Genomic DNA, 20,604 nt, shown 5'->3' with positions numbered 1-20,604 from the left:
TTTGACTTAAGCAATCTTTATAAAATAGGGGCAGCAACATCATCATTTACCATGCCTATGTATGTTTATTCTTGTAATATTTTTTTTTCCATGGGAAAACTTAACCAGCCATTTCTCAGACATTGTCTTCTATAGACAGTTTTTATGACCACGTTCCTAAGGATAGCAGTAGAGCACATTTAAGAGTTAGCTTGAAAAAAAGAGGAGAATCTGCAATGTACTTAGAAAAAAAATAGAGTAAGATGAAATTGTTCTGGTATGCTATAAGTGCTGGTAAATGAATAGTGAGGGGTTATTTTTAAATACAATGGAAGGGTGTGTCTGCCTCCCATAAGGCAGATAAAATTCAGAAAGAGAATCCAGGAGCGTTCCAATATTGTTCAACTCTTCAAGCAGTAAGAGCTATGCAGGAATCCTTCTGTGAACCATAGAAATAATAAATGCTGAGCCCATTGGAACATAATCTCAATCAGCAAGATGCCACTGCCTTCCAGATTTCCTCACAGGCCCTGCTAATTCCATGCCAAAACTAGCAGTGGATTTCTTCCTTCTAATCTCCCCTAATGCCTTATTCGATTATTGTCACTGCTCTCCGACCGTGCACTGTCCCTTCAGAGGCTTCATTTCCCAACTGAGTCAGGTGGAGCAGGTTGGGTGTCTCCAGGACATAGTCTAAGACCACAAACCACCTCATTCCATGTGAAAAGACAGAAACAAGATCAAAGACGGCCTGGGGACTCCTCAAAGTTTTTCTGACAACCTCCTCATCTGTTGGATTACTGACTGGAACCAAGCAAGGAAGCAGGACATGAGGGGTTTGGAGGATTTCTCTAGTTGATTGGCAAAGGAGAGCTGGTCCAGGGGGAGGAATAAACCAGGAGAAGGGTGAAATGGGCATTTCAGTGAACCGTAGGGTGGTGTTACTTTTGCCCTGGCTATACATTATTCTATGGTAAGATATTTTTCTTATTTTTCCTTTTAGCTTGGAGAGAAGGAAAAGTATATACCTACCGGGTGACTTCTATACTAAACTGCAAAAGAAACCAGGGGGTGGTGTAGCATGTATTTATAATGGAGTGAATTAGGGTAGCATTGACAACGTATTTTCTCTGAGACCAGAAGGGTAGATCATTGATTGTCTTACCATCAGGTTAGAAAATGCTCTGGGTAAACTGGAAGATGAAGTCAACTTCTACCCAGAAAACATCAGTCGGATCCTGGACAACTTGCTTGAAGGCTATGACAATCGGCTACGGCCGGGATTTGGAGGTAAGAAGCTACATTTTTTGCTAAATCAGACAACTGTAGTTTCCTTCATTCTTTATAGCCCTTCCAAGTCCTAGAGGGGTCAGAAAGGGGGTAGGTCATCAGAGTGGTAAGGAATAGGGGTTCCACAGATAGCCATTCATGTATTCCTATTTAATCTCTGCCCCTTCCTCAATTAGTGATCTTATGGAAGTTACTTGACCTCTAAGTTTTAGAATCCTGGTCTATATTGTGGGTGTACAAACATGTTTGCCTCATAGAGAGAATGTAGAATGAAATTCTCTATGTTAAGCACTACTTAGCATTTGCTCCATGGAAATATATAGATATGTATATATTTATGCATTATTATTTTATTACAATGCTTTCTCTTTTATTCTTTAAAATCTCCTCAATTATACTAGAATAAATTTAAAATAATGTAACTAATGTGAGGTTTCAGAGTTGAAAGATTCAAGGTGGCCCATAATTGGAATATCCTGGGATCCACTACAGACTCTGGGCATGGGTAGGGGGGATTTGAGAAGTTATTAAGCTCAGTCTCAATTAATATGCCTGGAAATAATTGCCCCTACTCTCTGGGTTAATTCCAGGTGCTGTCACTGAAGTCAAAACGGACATTTATGTTACCAGTTTTGGACCCGTGTCAGATGTGGAGATGGTGAGTGAGTGCTGATTGAGTTGGGTATTTTTACTTGGGAGAGGAGAGCGGAGTCCCACAACTAATGACACCGGGTCACCAAGCTTGGCTCCAGATTCACGATGCAATATGTGCATCATGCTGGGAGGGCTTGGCCATTAGAGCAGATTACTGCTTAATCTTCACATTTCACTGAGGGTTCTGCTGAAACATTTTGGACTGAAGGCCTTTTAAAGATTAGATCCTCTCTTTCTTCCTCATGCCATGCAATGATTCTTTTCTATGAAGAGAAAAATTTCTCCTTTGTGAAGTCCTTATACAATTGTTTAAATAGTTAAACCAAACCAAACCAAACAAACAAAAAAAGATTCTATGCCCTATAAAAATATATGAAGGTTACTTATGAAACTTAAAATATACCTGTCTTTTGCAATACATCATTGTCAGTCTAGTTTGTTAAGACAGTAAAGGAATACTTGGAACAGCTCATGCATTCCCCTTTTTACATTGCAATGGACCAGTGGGTGTTCTGGGGATTCTGTTCCAGGTACAGATGGCTGTAGGATTCGTAAGAAGGTATTTATAGTAGGTGGAGATGAAAACCTGAGCTAGTCCTCTAGAACAAAGTGTACCATGACATCCTTTCACAGTTCTCAGGTAGCATTCTTTTCTTTTAAATTAAAATACAAATACTAATATGGAAACACACATAACTATCTTTAAATAGCTGTGCCATTTGATTTTATTAGGGAAATATAATTCTGGATAAATAGTTAATGGTGTTTTTTTATCTTTTTGCCATTTGAATTGAGAAAGAAAAGAAGAAAAGGGGGAAAAAGATGAAAGAAAGATAAAAGAAAGGAATAAAGGAGGGAAGAAAAAAAGGAGAAAGAAAGAAGAAAGAAAACAAGGGATATGGGTAGAGAACAAGGGAGAGCTTTATGAAGAGATAAATATTCTGTAACGTGAGGAGAAAGGAAAGTCACCATAACTCAGAATACTGATTATTTTTGTATTATATGATTCATTCAAATACTGACTCACCCCAAGAAACAACCAGTAGTTCAACAGCTAAGTATACCCAGAATCACTTAATTCTGGGTATACTTAGAATTTTATCTTAAACATATGTCTCCTTTAAAGTGGATTGGTAAAGTGGATTTGTATCCAAGCTAATGTAGCTCAGATAATTATTGTATGACTATATTGTGTGTTATATTTTAGAAACAAAATTACTACCAGTACTAATAAGTATCATAAAGGAATTTATAACAGGCAAAAACATTTATTGACATTCCTTTTGTATAATTACAATTTATTGTCAATAGCAGTAACCTGATCAAAATTCTTAAAATTTTTGATGTTATTTCATGAAAATCAAAAGTTGAAACTCTTATTTATATTTATAATATTTACATTCAGACTTAAATGATTCTCTGTTTGGAATAATCATGGAAACATTTACTTGTCTGTTCTCTGACAAAAATATAAAATAGTTATGATGTGTGACCATAACATGTTCATCAGTAAGGTTTATTCCTGGGAATTTGTTGAATGTTACTGTAATGCTCTGAGACTCTTTTGCAGGTGAATGAAGTACTGAGCAGAGGGTTAGACTAATTGATGGTAAGAAGGTCTGCAAACAACCTGGACTATAAATATTTTCATGTGTTTTTCTTCTAAATTGAGTAGGGAGGTATACATAGGTTCATAGGTGGGAAGATAAATTACTGAACGGATACAGAGAGAAAGGTGAGAATAGCCAGGGTTTGGGGAGAAGGAGGTTTGCCCAATACAGCATATCAGTTCTGCATTTGAGAAAAATGATGATTGGCCAAAAATCATTATTCATTAATGATAAATTATTCATTTATTATCATAATCAATTATGTATTGATTATAAAATCATTAGTTATTAAATTATTATTTCGCTTTACTGAGAAGTTATTGTCATAAAGTGTTGCTTTATTGCTTAATTTTAGAATTAGTTTTATAAGCCAGTGAGTGAATTACTTTTAATAAACCATATCTCCATTCCGTGTGAATATTGTATTCTCTCCTAGGAGTATACAATGGATGTTTTCTTCCGCCAGACCTGGACCGATGAGAGGTTGAAGTTCGGGGGCCCTACTGAGATTCTGAGTTTAAATAATCTGATGGTCAGTAAAATCTGGACACCTGACACTTTTTTCAGGAATGGCAAAAAGTCAATTGCTCACAACATGACGACCCCTAATAAACTCTTCAGAATAATGCAAAATGGAACAATTCTCTACACCATGAGGTGAGGTTTCTCTAATTCTATTTCCTCTACTGAATTGACTTGCCCATGATACTAACTTAGAACCATTTGTTTCAATGTCCCTAGGCTTACCATCAATGCTGACTGTCCCATGAGGCTGGTTAACTTTCCTATGGATGGGCATGCTTGTCCACTCAAGTTTGGGAGTTGTAAGTTACAAAAAGCTTCTGAACATCAAATAATGCATTCAAAATATTCAATTATATGATTCTAGTCAGAGACAGGGAAACACAAGAGAAAGAATACTTTGACACTCTTATTGTCAATCTCACAGAGATGTTAGTCATCATGATTAAAAAAATAAATTTATCTTGCATTTCCTTTTTTCTAAAGACAATTCTAATTTGAATGGAAAAAAAGACAGCTAGTCATATTCACTGCTATGTTTAATTTTTTTTCAAATTCAGATGCTTACCCCAAAAGTGAAATCATATATACATGGAAAAAAGGACCACTTTACTCAGTAGAAGTCCCAGAAGAATCTTCTAGTCTCTTGCAGTATGATTTGATTGGACAAACAGTGTCTAGTGAAACAATTAAATCTAACACAGGTAAAAATTTGAATACTGTCTGTAAGGGGACCCCAGTGTACATTTTCAAATCAAATATTTATTTTTTTTCCTCTGCATTAGCCATTTTCAGCTAAACTTGTTGTTTTGAAGTGATGAGTGTTGTCTTCAAAATTAATTTTGCAACCAGACGTACTTAAAGATTTATATAATCTTCGAATGAGTCTTTAGAACTCCAACAAAAACAATGACCTGATGTGTCTCTTTGCTCTATCAGCTGCTGAGCAAGTAGCCTTTCATGAGCTGGAAAACGTCTTTGTTTTCTTCTAGCCCAAGCTAATTTAAATCTTGTATGATTGATATTCACCTGCATTCCTTTTACAGACTGTCAAGAGCAATAATACTGATGTACGTGTCTTCCAACAGGTGAATACGTAATAATGACGGTTTATTTCCACTTGCAAAGGAAGATGGGCTACTTCATGATACAGATATACACTCCCTGCATTATGACAGTCATTCTTTCCCAGGTGTCTTTCTGGATTAATAAGGAGTCAGTACCAGCAAGAACTGTCTTTGGTATGCTTTGCACTTTGTGCTGCATCTCCATTTATCCTCCACCTCTCATTGCTTGTGTGTTTTCAGTGAATATTCACATCAGGACCCCTATTCAGTCCACAAAGGAAATAGACTCCTATCTCATCCAGACAGGTATATTTGTAAAATGACACTCATCTTTCTGCAAGATATGTAGTGAATCAACAAAAATATTGTCTCAGCAAGAATTCTGGCTGGTTTCCTATGACTTTCATGTGCCCTATTTAGTAATTTTTAATTTTGATTTGCTTTTTTGTAAAGAAGGAAAAGCAGACAGGTAAAACTGACATGTAAATCTAGGAAAACAAAAAAACTAAGATACTGAAACTACTCATACAGAAATTGTAACTGACTTTTACTAGGTCGAATCATATTAAATTGGCATTCTGCAGGTCTCCAATGTCACCTATTTCTTATGGTTCAACCCAAACGTTTACTCACATTTATGTGTTATAAAACCACTACTAGTTCTGATGGAATGAAACAAAATAATAAGAAAAAGCTATAACTAAGAATATTATTAGCAATGAAATCCATCCTTTTGTAGATTTTCATGACCAGAAATTTAGTAGTATATACAAAATACTTGAGTTGAACTGAAATCTCCAATAAATCCTGAGTCCTTTGATTTAGTATACTAAATTACAAATTACAAAAGTATATCTGTATAATGATATTGACCATCAATATCACACATCTCCTAATTCTATAAATTACCCAAGTCTGAAGTTCAAGTAGGAAAACTGGTAGCAGATGAATGAGGAAATTTATTTTTTGTAAGTAGATGTTTTACCCTAAGAATTTTTTTTAAATTGGATATAACTTAATTATATTAATACTCAAACCTAGTAGATTTCTCAATTGTAATGAAAGATGTTTCAGCTACAAAAATTTACCCAAAATTTAAGATTCTTTTTACTTAAGTGATAATAATATATTGTTTTCTCATGAATTAAAAAACTAAGAATGATTCATGACTTAAATTTTACAATAGTTAAATAAATACAGTTGAACAACTCTTTGAGGAACTACATTGTATAAGTCACTGCACAAATTTGAATGATACAAAAATGATAGCACCTATGATAATAATTATGAACAATGTTAATGCAATCAGGTAGCAAACATTACACTGCAGTGACAGAGTGTTTACTACTCTACCTACCAACATCTTCTCAATTGATCCCGCTATAGGCTTCCTGATGCTAATACTGAATTTCTCTCTTTCTTTTTTTTCTCATTTTAGGTATCACTACTGTTTTAACGATGACCACTTTAAGCATCAGTGCTAGGCACTCCTTGCCCAAGGTATCATATGCAACTGCCATGGATTGGTTCATAGCTGTGTGCTTTGCTTTCGTCTTTTCTGCTCTCATTGAGTTTGCAGCTGTCAACTACTTCACCAACCTACAGTCACAGAAGGCCAAAAGGAAGGCACAGCTTGCAGCTCAATCTCCAGTGACAATATCAAAGGCAGCAGAACCCTTGGAAGCAGAGATTGTTGTGGTAATTGTTTTCTAATGTTACCCACTACTTAGAAAAAGGCAGCCCAAATAGTGATTACATACAATAAACAGTCCAAAATAACAAGCTACATAGTTAAAAGTTGCATAACTCTAGTTCCAAGAGCAAGGCCAATTTCACTTCTAACATCGCAGAAAAAAAAAAATTCGAAGGAACAATCCTTCATTTATCTTTGCTCCAAACTTTCACATCCTTCTTTCATCATCTTTACTTATTCTGGCAGATTCCATGCTCTCAAAGGAGACCAGAAAATTCTTCTTAGCCTTTAGATGTTTCCTTTGAACAGGTGTTATATATATATATATATCCTAATGAGATTCTGAAGGAAAGGAACAGGAACCCTTTTGGAATGGACTATTTTTGTTAGAAATCTGTTTGCTGTTTTAGTTCATGAGGACAAGATGTGAATGGTGAATAATAGATTCTCTGAACTAATCATAGTCCAAATATTTGATTCACATTAAAATATTCTCATATTTATATTTGTATATTAGATACATGCACCCCAATGAGTTTATGTTCAAAGTTTTATAACCAGTGAGAAATGCTCATAAATTTACATTAAATTTGCTGTGGTCAAGCCCTGGTCCCCACAGGTATTTGAACAGGAAACAAAGGATAGCATTTATATTTAAAGGGCCATATATCTACTCCTACTTATCTGTTTCATAGATGAGTGAATTCTTACATAATTAAGCTGGACACCCTTTTAAAAATGCATTTGAAAATTGATTGACAAATATGAATTTGTTTTAATATGAACTCCAAAGAGTAACTCTTAGGAAAGAGATAATTTTTGCTAATGAGATTGAGTAATGCAGACACTTTGAACTTGGGATTTTTTTTAATTGATGAATTTTAGCAAGCATTTCTAAATCTCAAAACCATGTATAGCTCATTCATCTTTATTTTATCTTTGTGATCAAAATTATAAAGCTATGCATGGCTTTTCTCTCTGAGAAATTTCTTGACTAAAAATGTGATATTTGTTTTAATTGATCTTTTTCACTTAGATAAATGAAGAAGTTTATTTAAGAATTTACATTTTCTCTAGGAAATGAGAGACCAGCCTTATAATAAGTAGAGATATATAGTTGATACATTATTTTTCTTGACTCAGCCTTGGCAAAAAAAAAAAAAAAAGAATGAAAACTTTTGTCATATAGTGACCCAGTGTAATTACCTTCTTTTACAAATGAGAAAACAGGATCTCCAAAAAGAAAATTATTATTTACTACTGGGTAGAAAAACTACCTAGAATTGATTCTAGAACTCCTGATGTTAATAAGATTATGTAGAGTGAAGCCTTCTTTTTCCCACAATTTCTTAAGGACTCAGATATACCAGAATACACACAGGGGATAAAACATTTTGAGAATATAGGTGAGGTCATTCCCCAAATTCTTTCTTTGATATAAGTATATTTCCATATATTTGAGAGTATATATGAATGATACATTTGGAAATGATTTTAGGTTTTTAAATTTAATTAATTCTATTATAAGCTATCTGTATGCATAGAGTTATATAATCTACAAATATTGTCTAAAGCTCATATATTATCTTCACACGTACTGGGAAATAAATTATTTGTCAGAATTCAATTTAAAAAGTTATTTGAGACATAGAGTAAAATAAAAAGAGAAATTAAATAAAAATAGGGTAAAAGCAACTGGAATGATTTTGAATATACTCAGTGGTCAGATATTAAAATTAAAAGTAATCTTTATCTTTACTTTCTTTGAAATTTCTTGTACTAGAGGAATATGATTTTAAATCTTTGGAGAGAACAGTAATCACCTCCTCAGGCTATTATTTTAAACGTATAATTTATTAATAAGATAGAATCTAAGATCTCAGGTTTTCATATAAACTATCTCCTACAATCCTAAAATAGTAACATATAATGAGCAGGTCTTTGGGGAAACTGGAATAAAAAATTGCATTTAAATCACCTTAAAGTACTTTTTCTTGCAAGTTGCCATTTTTTCTTATGAAAAATTGTATTTCTGAACCTAGTTCCATTTATAATATTTTTAAACAATGAATAGGAGAATTTTGTTTACAAAAGGCTAAAATGTAGAAATTAAAAACAAAAGCTAACAATGCAAACTTTGAACATATCAAAATAAATAAAAGTGATCATGCAGGATTTTTTCATTTTGTTCACATGAAAACTTGGCAGGTTGTCTTATACAGTGGGGGGGGGACAAATACAAATTTCATATTTGCAATTTTTATTAAACAATAGTATATTATGATTGCAAAGTCATTTTTTTTCCTTGAAAATACCATGACATTTAAAAATGCCCATTCAGTTGTAATCAAAACATCATTATTTGAGTAAGTTGGACATTGAAATAGCAAACTAATGTGGTGAAGTTGATATTTGGGTATTTCGTGTGATTCTATGTTGCATATTTTAAATATGTTCACTTCATAGGAAACTAAGCATGGATGTAGGTAAAAGTTTATTACCTTGTCACTTTGATTTTGACTTTGAAATTTAAGATAATAATTAAAAAGAATTCAGGTATTAAAAAGGTAGTTCTCAAACTAAAAAAACAAAAAACAAAACAAAACATAACAAAACAAAAAACCCAACAAAACAAAACAAACAAAGAATGCTAGAACACTCATCATATGTTTTGCTTTTAAGGCATTTGGAATTGGAAATTTAACTTTGTAGATTTTGAGAAGAAACTTCAGCAACCTTTCTCCTGTTTATATGGTTGCCATTTTTATTTGGTGTGCTATCTAGACATTGCAGTCATTCCTGACTTTGTGGTTTCAGAACCTCTGTTGTGTCTGGGGTATTCCTGTACTCCAGGCAGACAAAGCTCAGTTCTTGACCTCCTTTGGCACAGCTGGCTGGTTTCTTTATTAATTTAAAGGTCTAAGTTATCATGGCTGTGTTCCTAAGAATGAATTGTCCCTACCCCATCAACCTTCTCCTTGAGTGTTGTCATTACTCCTGATTTGGCATGTTGTCTCTACAAGGGGCATGAAACTTTTTGTTCATTATCTGCACACAAAATGGATTAAAATTCACTAGCCAGGAAAATGACTACATTTTACTGCTTATATTGTTCATTCATTTTCTTTTGTTCCCATTGGGCACCCATTTGTTGAGTACTTAAGTATCCATTCAATAATTCATGCTGTTCAATTGTTTGTTAAGTGCTTTCACATGCCAAGTCCTTTGTTGAATGCTGAGTGACATCCTCATGGAGCTTCTTGTACAACAGGAAGAGGGACAACTCTGGAAGAAACCAATTAACAAGGCTTTATAATTGTGATAAAGGCTATGGTCAGTGATGTAGGACAGGATGAAGAACCATGTGAGTGTCTCAGTTTGGAGGGGGGTCTCCATTTCTGGAGGAGTGAAGTCTAAGCTGAGAAGAGAAAGGTGAACCTGGCTCTGTTACAGAAGCACTAAGCCAGCTGCTAAAAAACTTAAGTATAGAGAGGGAAATAAGACCTATGTCCTTCCTGCCTCCTCTTCAAGGTGGGGCTGTGTGTGGTCCATTTCTAAGCTTACATAGAAAGATGTGAAGGTTTTAGAATGCCAAAAGCTCATCTTTCCCTCATCCAGATTTTGCCAAGATTTCTTTGAATACTGTCATTACTCCATAGAAGTAAGGATTAAATTAAGACATCTGGCTTTAAGGATCAGAAAAATCACAGTGCCCTCTCTCTATGGTTATACCACTCTATGATTGATGGGGAGAGTGGGGTGGACAAGATGATCAGGGATGTAAGGAGTGTTAGCTGTTTTTCATATGTCCAATCAAATTCCCACCCAATACTTCTTTCTGGAGTTGGGTTTCCCCTAGCACCCCTGCTGCTTCACTGTAGAAATTCTAGAGCTATCTCTGCTCTCAACTCTGTTAGCTGTAATGTAAATACAAGCAGAGTTCCGATTTTTTTTTCCATAATGATTGATATGATGGTTTTAAAATAATCTCAAATACTGTTCTCAAAGCATAGTCTCTCTGATTTTTTTTGTGCCTCTACATGCTTGTTCTATAAACAGTTAGTTTGCCCATTCAGTAGTGCAGTCCTAGTTAGAATATGTATATAGTAAAAGGCTACCCATTGTGCTCTCCCTTTTAAAATATTAGACTTGAAATTGCTCAAAAATATTCTCTTAATGCCTTATCCCTAGACCAAATAAGTCATTGTCATATTGTCCACTTTGACTCAGAGCACCTTTGCAGTGTGACATTACTTAAAACAAAGAGGTGCTCTAAAAATACCCAAAGCAGGATGGCACTCAGCAGCAGGGGAGCCTTGGAAAAATTCACAGCCACAGGCGTTCCACTCAAAACAGTGACAGCCCCAAGCTGAGCCCTCATCTGGACTCTGACAAAAGCCTATTTTGCCATCAACTGAAGCTGCTGGGATTACAGTAGAGTAGGCGGGTCTGATACAAGCCTGGAGCTCGAAAGGCTTGCAAGGTTGGCTTTCTTTTTAGAAATTCAATGCATTTTTTTTCTAAATTGGTGTCCAGTTTTCTCAGGCTGCCAATTCCCAATGATCCAGTATCGATTACTAAGTGTGTCAAGTGGCCAGGACTCTTGCATTTCCTTTTGCATATCATATTTGCTGCCTGCTAAAAATCCAACCCCACTCCCATTGCTGCTGGGCAGTGAGACAATGGTGACTCCAAATTAGTGATTATTGAAGGGGATCCGTCTCCCCACAGGACATTAGGCAATGTCTGGAGGCATTCATGGTTGTTGCAATTCAGGGTGGAGGGTGCTACTAGTATCTCATCAGAGGAGGTAAGGAAAGCTGATCAACATCCCAGGATGCATAGGACAGTTTGTCCCAATGAGAATTATCCACCCAAATCCCTGTAGTTGTGAGTTTGAGAAATCATGCCTAAACTGGGAATGAATAGCATAAGAATTTCTAACAATGTGATCTTTGGTACCTGAGAAAAACTGAATCCGGGCCTTGCCACTTATTGCCTGTGTAAGCTTCCTGCTGTAGCTTCCATTATAGTGAATATAATGACATTAAAGATGTCGTCAAGGAATAAGCCAAATGATGCAAGCAAATTACCTTGTAATGCTAGTCAACAGTAAGCCTTTAGAAATGGTAGCTATGATAGGATGTAATATCAAAAAAAATTTAAATACAATGTTATAAAACTTTGTTTTTTTTCTGTTTTCCTGCCTTCTCTAACAAATCTTGAAAAATATTTAGATTTTTATTCATTCGTTGATTGAGCATAAGTTTATTAAACTATTTTATGTTCTAGGCTCTGTAGGGATCATGCATGGAACAAGATATCTTATATTATCAAGGAAACATTACAATAGAAAGGGTGATAAGCCACAACAGAAGAATTATACTTAGAAGAGAAAATGTTGTAATAGTCACACTAGTTGTAATAGCTAAGAAGGCACAAAAGTGTATAAAGCCAACACATACTCCGTAATATCAGTTGGCACATAAGCTTGATATCAAAAGATGTGGAGGAAAGATAGAGATGGGATGGTAGGTGCACACTACTCTAGGCAAGAGGAAATCAAGCAAAGATAAATGAATGGTAAGAATAATAATCAGACATATTTGGGGGGATAATTGAAAAATAGCTATAACTAAGATTTGCTGTGCAAATTTGCTTGTGTGTGTGTGAGAGAGGGGAGAGAGAGAGAGAGAGAGAGAGAGAGAGAGAGAGAGAGAGAGAGAGAGAGAGAGAGAGATTCATTTTGCTTAAATTCTAAAAATAAGAATAAGTTTGTGAGGAAAGTAGTAATTATCCCTAACTTTGAAGATGAGATCTTGAAGCTTAGGGAAAATCAGAATCTCTGATATATATGACATGTCTAAGTCATACACAAGTGAGAAGCAGATAGAGAACTGTAATCTGAAGATTTCCACCTCCCCTGTTCCCCTCACTCCTAGGCAACTCTCTACAGAGATTATTGGGGACAGTAATGAGGAAGAGAGTAATCCTATTCTATGGGACCCTTAATTCCAGGCTAATGCCATTTTACTGAAATTTTTCATGGTGTTTGGTTGTGAATGAAGCCTTTTATCTCTGGACCAGTGATATTTGGCAATCCTCATTAAGTCTTCTGTGACAATGTGACAATGCCAAGATATTCAGAAGCAGCTCTACCACCCCACACCCTAAGTTCGAAGAAGAAAATAACAGTGACTTTCATTTTTATGGTAAATGATGTTTTATAGTCACTTTTTATTCCATTGAAGTGGCATGCCTGCTTTCCTCTGTGTAAAACAAAGACAAGTTTCAATCAGGTAATGTGTGCTAATAAAGGTCAAGACAAGCCTGGAAAGAAAATCCACTCTCAAGGTTTGCTCTCTTCCTGTGCCATCATGATCTTTAGGACTTTTCCTAGGGGAAGGTATTTCAGTGTTCCCTATGTGTGGGACCAGAGTAGGTCTTTATGGAGGATGAACCAGTAATGCATTTTTATTTTTCAGGTGGACAATATATTAATAGCATATTTAATGATTGAAAAATAAAGTTAGAGTCCAAGAAACATGATAGAAAACTCTTATGAGGCAAAGAGTCTGGTGACCCTGGAGATTTATTCCTCTGATATCACACATTTTAAATAAAAATTTCCACTTATTTCCTGTCCAAGATCAGCAGACAAGGTTTTCCTTTATTTTAAACCCTGTTCTACCTCCAAGAACCATGATTTATTGAGTTTTGTCCAAATGGCCTACTGCAATACCAGGTCAATAGATAAGATAGTCCTTGCTTGAAATTGTCAAATCACCTGTGAGTACACAGATTTTTCTTTCTTTTTTTCTTATGCTTTGGATGAAGAAGCAGATTTTTCCATAGTTTCTAAAGTCACATTGGGCTTGAGTTCTGTATGATGACCACTATTATTTAGATACTCAGAAACTTGCATGGCAAATCAAAAGCAAAATTCAGGAGGAAAAATAGAAAGAAGAGATTCTTGAGGTTGTTATTCCTGCAGCCCAAATGTCACCACATCGGCAGGTTGTTTTGTCCTGTGGCTCAGCCCACACAGGGGAGGTGGCTACCTCATCCTGCTGCCTCAGGGTTGCTGGCTGAAGCCACGGGAGTCAGCCCATGTGAGGAGGATGCCCTGCCAGGCAGCAAAGTAGTGATTTTGCTGCCAGAGAGGAAACAAGGCCATTTTGCAAGGTCAGTGGTAATGTACAGCAAGCTTTTGAAGGTAGAGACCCAGCAAGACAACCTTGCCTGAAGGAGAGCGATTGTTACAGGATGTAGACAAGAAACAATAGGAATCAGAGGAAAGCACCCTAGATCCAGCACTATGAAAGAAATATAAATAAGACAGAATCTAAAGTCTGTGAAATAGGCTCAAAAAGAAACTGTTGAGATGAAAGAAGCATTGAAATTGACCAGTGAGCTTTTTTGCTAGCCGGGTAATCACAGACAGGGCATCTCACCTGACTGGACCTAGCTTCTCAACCGTCATTGAATGTGGTAAACATTTCTTTCAAGACAGAAGTTGATTGCTTTGCAATTTCAGTAGAACAAAACATCTAATGGTTGAAAAGAACATGCAACAAATATGAAGTCAATATGGAGGGGACCCAGTAGAGAATTTTTGAGTGAGAAGAAGAAAGCTTTTAGTATAGTGCTTCTAGTGAAGAGGCAGATCTCTGTCAAAGCCTTCATTTTCTCAGTCAGCTGAAGGCTTTGTACTTGGTCACCAGCCATGCCATACTAATTCTTCTTACATTTCTTAATTTTTCTTCTTATCTTTCATCTGGTTCAAACTCACAAGCAAGTGAACTTGCGGATGGGCGGGGGGAGGGGGGTGGTCTATGTCCAGAAGGTGCAAGTGACCTGCACTCTGGTTTCCCTGAATTAAGTAATTTGGAATCCAACACACACACACACACACACACACACACACACACACACACACACACACCATTGTTTACATCCATTTCCTTAGTGGCCTTTGCTTACCTTGCAGCTGGCTCAAGTTTTCCTAAAGGTGTGACAGTCTGTGTATTTTCTGCAACATAGAATATGCTCGGTATCAACTGTTGATGCATTCAATTTTAGAATGTCAGATTGAAGCAAGTTATTTTTTTAAACAGGTGCTTTCACACTTTCCTGGGAAAGTAGCAGGATAAAATAATACTAAGGGTTTGTTGATATTTTACCTTACAAAGTACGTAATCAATAATATTTGCCAATGGTGAAAAAATGAGAGATTAAAGTGACCTCTGTTCTTTTACCTAGTATGAATATCTCTGTGATTTCTTCCACAGCATTCTGATTCCAAGTACCATCTGAAAAAAAGAGTCACCTCGCTGACTTTGCCAATAGTTCCATCCACCAAGGGGAACAAAGTCCTTACCAGCACACCCATCCTACAGCCAACACCTGTCACCCCACCACCACTCTCACCAACCTTTGGGGGCACCAGTAAGATAGACCAGTATTCTCGAATTCTTTTCCCAGTTGCATTTGCAGGATTCAATCTTGTCTACTGGATAGTTTATCTTTCCAAAGATACAATGGAAGTGAGTAGCAGGGTCGAATAGCTTGTGGCCAGGAAAATATAACTCTATATAACTTCCTATTTTCTGTATTTAAAAAAAAAATCACAATAGCATTGAGCCTTGTGTAGATGCTTTTCTGATATGAAATCAAGATTGAAAATCTGTAACTCATAGCTTTGACTAAGCATGTATGGAGCCCAAAGCAATAATGTTACCAGTCAAAATTGTAAGTGGGAGATGGCTGAAAAATGTAATGTTTCCATACCTTAAATAGAGTTTTTATAAGAGGATAAAGTGGATTCATGATGAATGTACTTCATCATTCAGTACTTTAATGGTCACTGCAAATAACAAGGTAACAATATGAGAAATACTGACACTTTCAAAGGTTGCCTTAAATATGCTTTTTGGCTTAGTTTACACAAGTGTAAAATAAATATGCAGTCTAAATATACATCAGTAGGTTTATACCAGCATGTTGGAGGCCTTTATGCTAGCAAAATTCCTTTTGGTGGCATTGTAAAGCTTATATTGAATTTAGGCATTTGTTTTTAACCTTGCTGTGCTCTTTTACCTCGGTAAAGTGTGGTATTGTATACATATAAATTATATATCAATCATAAATTATGTATACATTTGTACATAGCTTTAGTTTTACTGCTATACTGTGTTGTTTTATCCCATTAAATTCTACTTTAAATTAATGTGCTTACCAGAATTCCATGCAGTTGTGGAAAATCTTAGATTTTAAGGAAGCTCTCTATATTATGGCTATAGTTACCACTTGTAATTTCCACCTTTTTTAAGTATAACACTAAATAAAATATGAATGAACTTGGTTCTTTAGATCTGTTTCATAAACTAGGGATAACAGTTTCCCTAGGTACTGAATGACGTACTGGCTACCTGGTTACTTTCATGCCAGGCATAGTGTCCCTGGTGATTGTAAGAAATAGAGGTATAAGAGACAGGCCCAGTAGCTCCACTGGGTAAAGACTGGTGTCCACGTTTAAATAGTTAATTCTTCTTTTCCTCCTCTTCTATCAACAATGAAAAATGGATGAGACTACACTCCTCTTTCTATTAGTTTAGTTCTTCCTGATGCTTCCTCTGTTTCTCTTACATTGAACTATACAGGGAAACAAGAGTTAGGAGTAAGAGAAAGCATGGAATGTGGTTTGTCCAAATGGATAAAAACTTCATTAGAAACCCTGGGTCTTAGACATTGTTGCAGTCACCCAGAACTCAGAACTCTCTAGCCACTATCTAGGAAAATGTAAAAATGCCCAAACAACTTCAATCTGAATTGAAATATCCCTTGGCTAAGGTAAAGAGACTGAGATTTCCACCCCAATTCTCCATCATTTAGCTCCTTAACTAAGTATCTTAAGTCTCTGGGAGATGCAGCTCTGTTCTTATTTATAGAACAAAGAAACTGTATTGGATCTGTAATGGTCAATTTGAATTGTCAAATTGATCAGATTAAGAGGTCAAGGATTAAGAGGTTTAAGGATGCATTGATGAGGGTGTGTCTAGAAATGATTGGCATGTGGGATAGCCAACTGAAATAGAAAACCTCCCACTGACCAATAGGATGATGGCTTGGATGGGATACAAGTTGGAAGAACAAGGAAGCAGCCACAGATGCAAGCTCAATTCTTATTGAATGGCTTCTTTATTGCTGCTACGAATTTCTGAGGATATCAGATTCTTGCTTCTTCACTCTTCCAAAGTGGATTCTCCAGAAGCCTTTTGTCTCAAACTAGGGTAGCAACTTTGATCCCTCTTGTTCTGGGGCTACAGCCTCTTGGACTGCACAGCTACTCATTCTCACAGCTTTCCAGCCTGCAGATGGCCATTGTGGACTATTCAGCTTTGATCACCCTTTTATAATTATACTTCCTGTTGATTCTGTTTCTCTAGAGAAACTAATACAGAATTCCTCCCCAAGCCCCTTCCATTGTGCACACTTATGTTGTTTCATAACTATTCTTTCCTATCTAAGTGAATTTGTTATAATTATATAGAGCTTGCTTTTCTTTTGTGGAGTATATTAGACATAATTTAACATTAGGTAGGTAGGTGTTCATCATCTCAGTTTCATCCTTCTTAGAGTCAAGTATGTATTGCTATTTTCTCCATTTAAAGACGAGGGTACCAAGGTACAGAGAAGAGAAAAACATGTGCTTAAAATCAAGTAGCAGTCAGATTCTATGGCTGAGAATAAAGCTCAGATACTGTGAATTGACAACTTGTTCATTTAACTGTATTCACACATGCCCTTATGTAATTCAGTGGGACTTTATGCCTTCATTCCCACTAGAAATCTCTCACAGTTTCCCTGTAATAATTCCCATGGTTTTCTGATATCATCCATGTCCTTCCACAGCATTCATAAACATGTCATTGTGAATGACACTCTTTCTCAGCATTTATGTTAGAAGCTAAAATAAAGACAACTGATTAAAAGAAAATATTCGCTATAACCATATGATTGTGTTATTTTGCAAAAGAAAATTTTAGCAGTAGCATCCCCCAGAAAACAATTTCAAAGCACCACTTACGTTACTGTCTATACCATGTCCTCTATTACCACCCCCAATCAAACAGATGTGGGATTGTGTTTCTCTGAATGCATGCATGACTTACTCCAGTCCAAATAGCTATTTAGAAACTAAAGTGTGACTATGTTAAAATGAACCAGAGTATTTATTTCAACAGAGGGAATTTCATAGAGAAGGACCTGTTCAGCCGCACAGAGATGTTAACTGTGAAAGCAGATATGGAGCAGGAGAGGATAAGGGTAATAGGACCTAGAAATAGGGAAGAAGCTGTATGGATCCAGACCACCCAGAGCTGGGGATCAGACTTCAAGGGTAGGGTGCCACTGGAAGTTCTGCTCACTAGAGGAGGGATTCTCAGAGCTGACTCTCAGACCTCCAAGGTTTACTGCTAGATTCTCAGGAGCTTAAAGTGGAACAATGCAAATTTGGGATCAGACTCAAGGATGTGATGCTTGACTGAAACTGGGTAACTCTGAGAGGAGAACATGAAGTGTGTTCTGGGAGGACAGAACAACTAGAGACAAGAACCAATGTTTATCTCGGGGTGAAGCAACACTTGAATGGCAAAACCAGTCAACAACAGGATCCAGTACCTGCCCTTTCCTCCTGCCTTCCTTCTGCCTTCCTCCATCTCTCCAGGGCTTTCTGTCAGCAAAACCAAACAGAAATTGTCTTGAGGAGAAGGAATAAAAATTACAGGGTTTCAGCCCCATCATAACAAAATGGAATATAGACGGTTGGATATGGAACTGACAGATAATTGCTTACTAACTGGCATAATTTAGCCCTTTGGTGATTCAGAACTATATACATACTGCTGTACATTTCATACTGCTTCACAATAATAAGATGTGATTATCCTTTGTACAAATAGAAATACTCTCATATTTTTTCCAAAAAGGAAATGCACAAAATCTTAACAGTTATTATATCTATCTCTAGGCAACAATCCTAGTATCCATTTCTGAGTGATGATATTTATTCTTCCAATACAATTACAGCCCCACCGGAATGCTCTGTTTCCTAAAGTCTCAATTATGAAATAAAAATGCATACATAAAACAGTTCAAGGGACAGAAGAAGGGAGGTCAGAAAAGAGATTACTTAATATAAACAACCCTCAGTATATAAAATACCTATTAGAGTTTCATGTACGTGTATATCATATCTATACCTGTGAAAAGGCTATTAAGCAAAGGATAAAATATGCATAGCTATTACAGTCTCTGTTTCTGCAGTTGGCTACAAGACCACAGTTGATATTTATAACTTTTTTTCCTATTACCTTTTCTGTCAGTCAACACCTTACCTGGTTGATTTGGGGTTCTTTATCCAGAAATGTTACTAATTTCTTTTTTTCGGTACTAGGGATTGAATTCAAGGGTGTTTAACCACTAAGTCACATCCCCACCCTTTTTTATTTTTTATTTTAAGATAGTAAGTTGCTTAGGGCCTTGCTAAGTTGCTGAGGCTGACCTCAGACTTGGGTGATCCACCTGCCTAAGCCACCTAAGTCACTGGGATTACAGGCATTCACCACCACACCCAGCTCCATAGAGTCTAAATTCAGGTGTGGGACAATTTTGTCCAGATATTGGACAATTTGTTAGGAAAATTGCTTCCACCAGCCAGAAAATCCTAGAAATCCTTGAGGCTCTATTATTCCCAACCTTGAGGCTCTATGATCACCAACCTTGTCTAAGTCTTCTGTAAACTTCAGCCTCACTTTCCTTCCTAATTAATGTCCTGGCATTCTCCTAGGTGACTTGTCAAAGGTAAGATTTCAATTTATCTCATTACTCTACCATCAGCACAAATAAAATATGCATCTGCTTCTTTGAGAGAAGCAGCCCACCACAATAAAAAGTAAGAGACTCTTTACAACTGCCATTGGAGGTCTTTTGTTCTTCATTATTTGTACAGAAAACTAAAACCTGTGAGCATAAACCTTTCTGTCTGTAAATTCTCCAATCAAAGGAGGCCACTCAGTCACAGTTATCATCATCATTATAACTATTAAAATAAATTAGTATAGAAGATTCTTTGTTCTCCAGGTGCTTCATTATAACCAAATAAAAGTGATCATTTTAATTAACGGTGAACCCTGGGCTTCATGTAACAAAATCACTGGTGTTTCGCTTTTAATTGGCAAGGAGGTCAGTAGTTCACTAAAACCATGGACATTCCAAAGGAAGCCCAGGGTCTTCTGTTACCAGATACAATCCAGGTAGAAAAATGTCAAGCATTGTTAAGGCTGGGACTTGGGGACAAAGAGAGGGACATGGAATTAAATTCTTTGGGGAAGACCCCACCAGGAACTGGAGCCCAGAAATTTAAGAAGAAGGCAATACCAGGGGCATGATGAGGCTGCTCCCGAGAAGAGAGAGAGAACCTAGAGGCCACACCAACTGCTGCTGCCAGTGTGCGAGGACACGGGCTGAAACTCATGCAGAACAGCAATAGCAGGAGTGCAGAAGTCCCTTCTTCCCTGTGTCTCCCTGTTGTCTTTCCTCACAACTAGCAGAAAGCATGGGAAAAGCACACCCTGCTAGGCCTAGAAGGGAAGGTTTGCAACAGAGACACTAGGAAACACAGGGACCCACCCTATTCTGGCATCCAGCTTAAGCCCTTTAAAATTGCTCAGTGGTTGCATTTCATGCGCAAAGTTGAGTGGTTGAGGGAGCCATTGAGAAGACAGGC

The 20,604-nt window shown here is 36.6% G+C and overlaps 1 protein-coding gene across 1 annotated transcript; it reads left to right on the top strand.

The window, feature by feature from the left end:
• The first annotated feature begins 395 nt into the window (after nt 1-395).
• Nucleotides 396-16,371, top strand: GABRA6 (gamma-aminobutyric acid type A receptor subunit alpha6). The gene is made up of 9 exons (XM_081301887.1): nt 396-952; nt 1,151-1,269; nt 1,860-1,927; nt 3,970-4,190; nt 4,275-4,357; nt 4,616-4,759; nt 5,144-5,296; nt 6,561-6,820; nt 15,107-16,371. Exons 1-9 carry the CDS (start codon nt 891-893, stop codon nt 15,380-15,382), a joined length of 1,386 nt encoding a protein of 461 aa, XP_081158013.1. The 5' UTR covers nt 396-890; the 3' UTR covers nt 15,383-16,371.
• Nucleotides 16,372-20,604: the final 4,233 nt, after the last annotated feature.

This window comes from Spermophilus citellus, assembly GCF_964194105.1.
Source record: "Spermophilus citellus genome assembly, chromosome: 1".
In the NCBI taxonomy this organism is placed as follows: Eukaryota; Metazoa; Chordata; class Mammalia; order Rodentia; family Sciuridae; genus Spermophilus; species Spermophilus citellus.
This window is presented reverse-complemented; position numbering and strand designations above follow the sequence as displayed.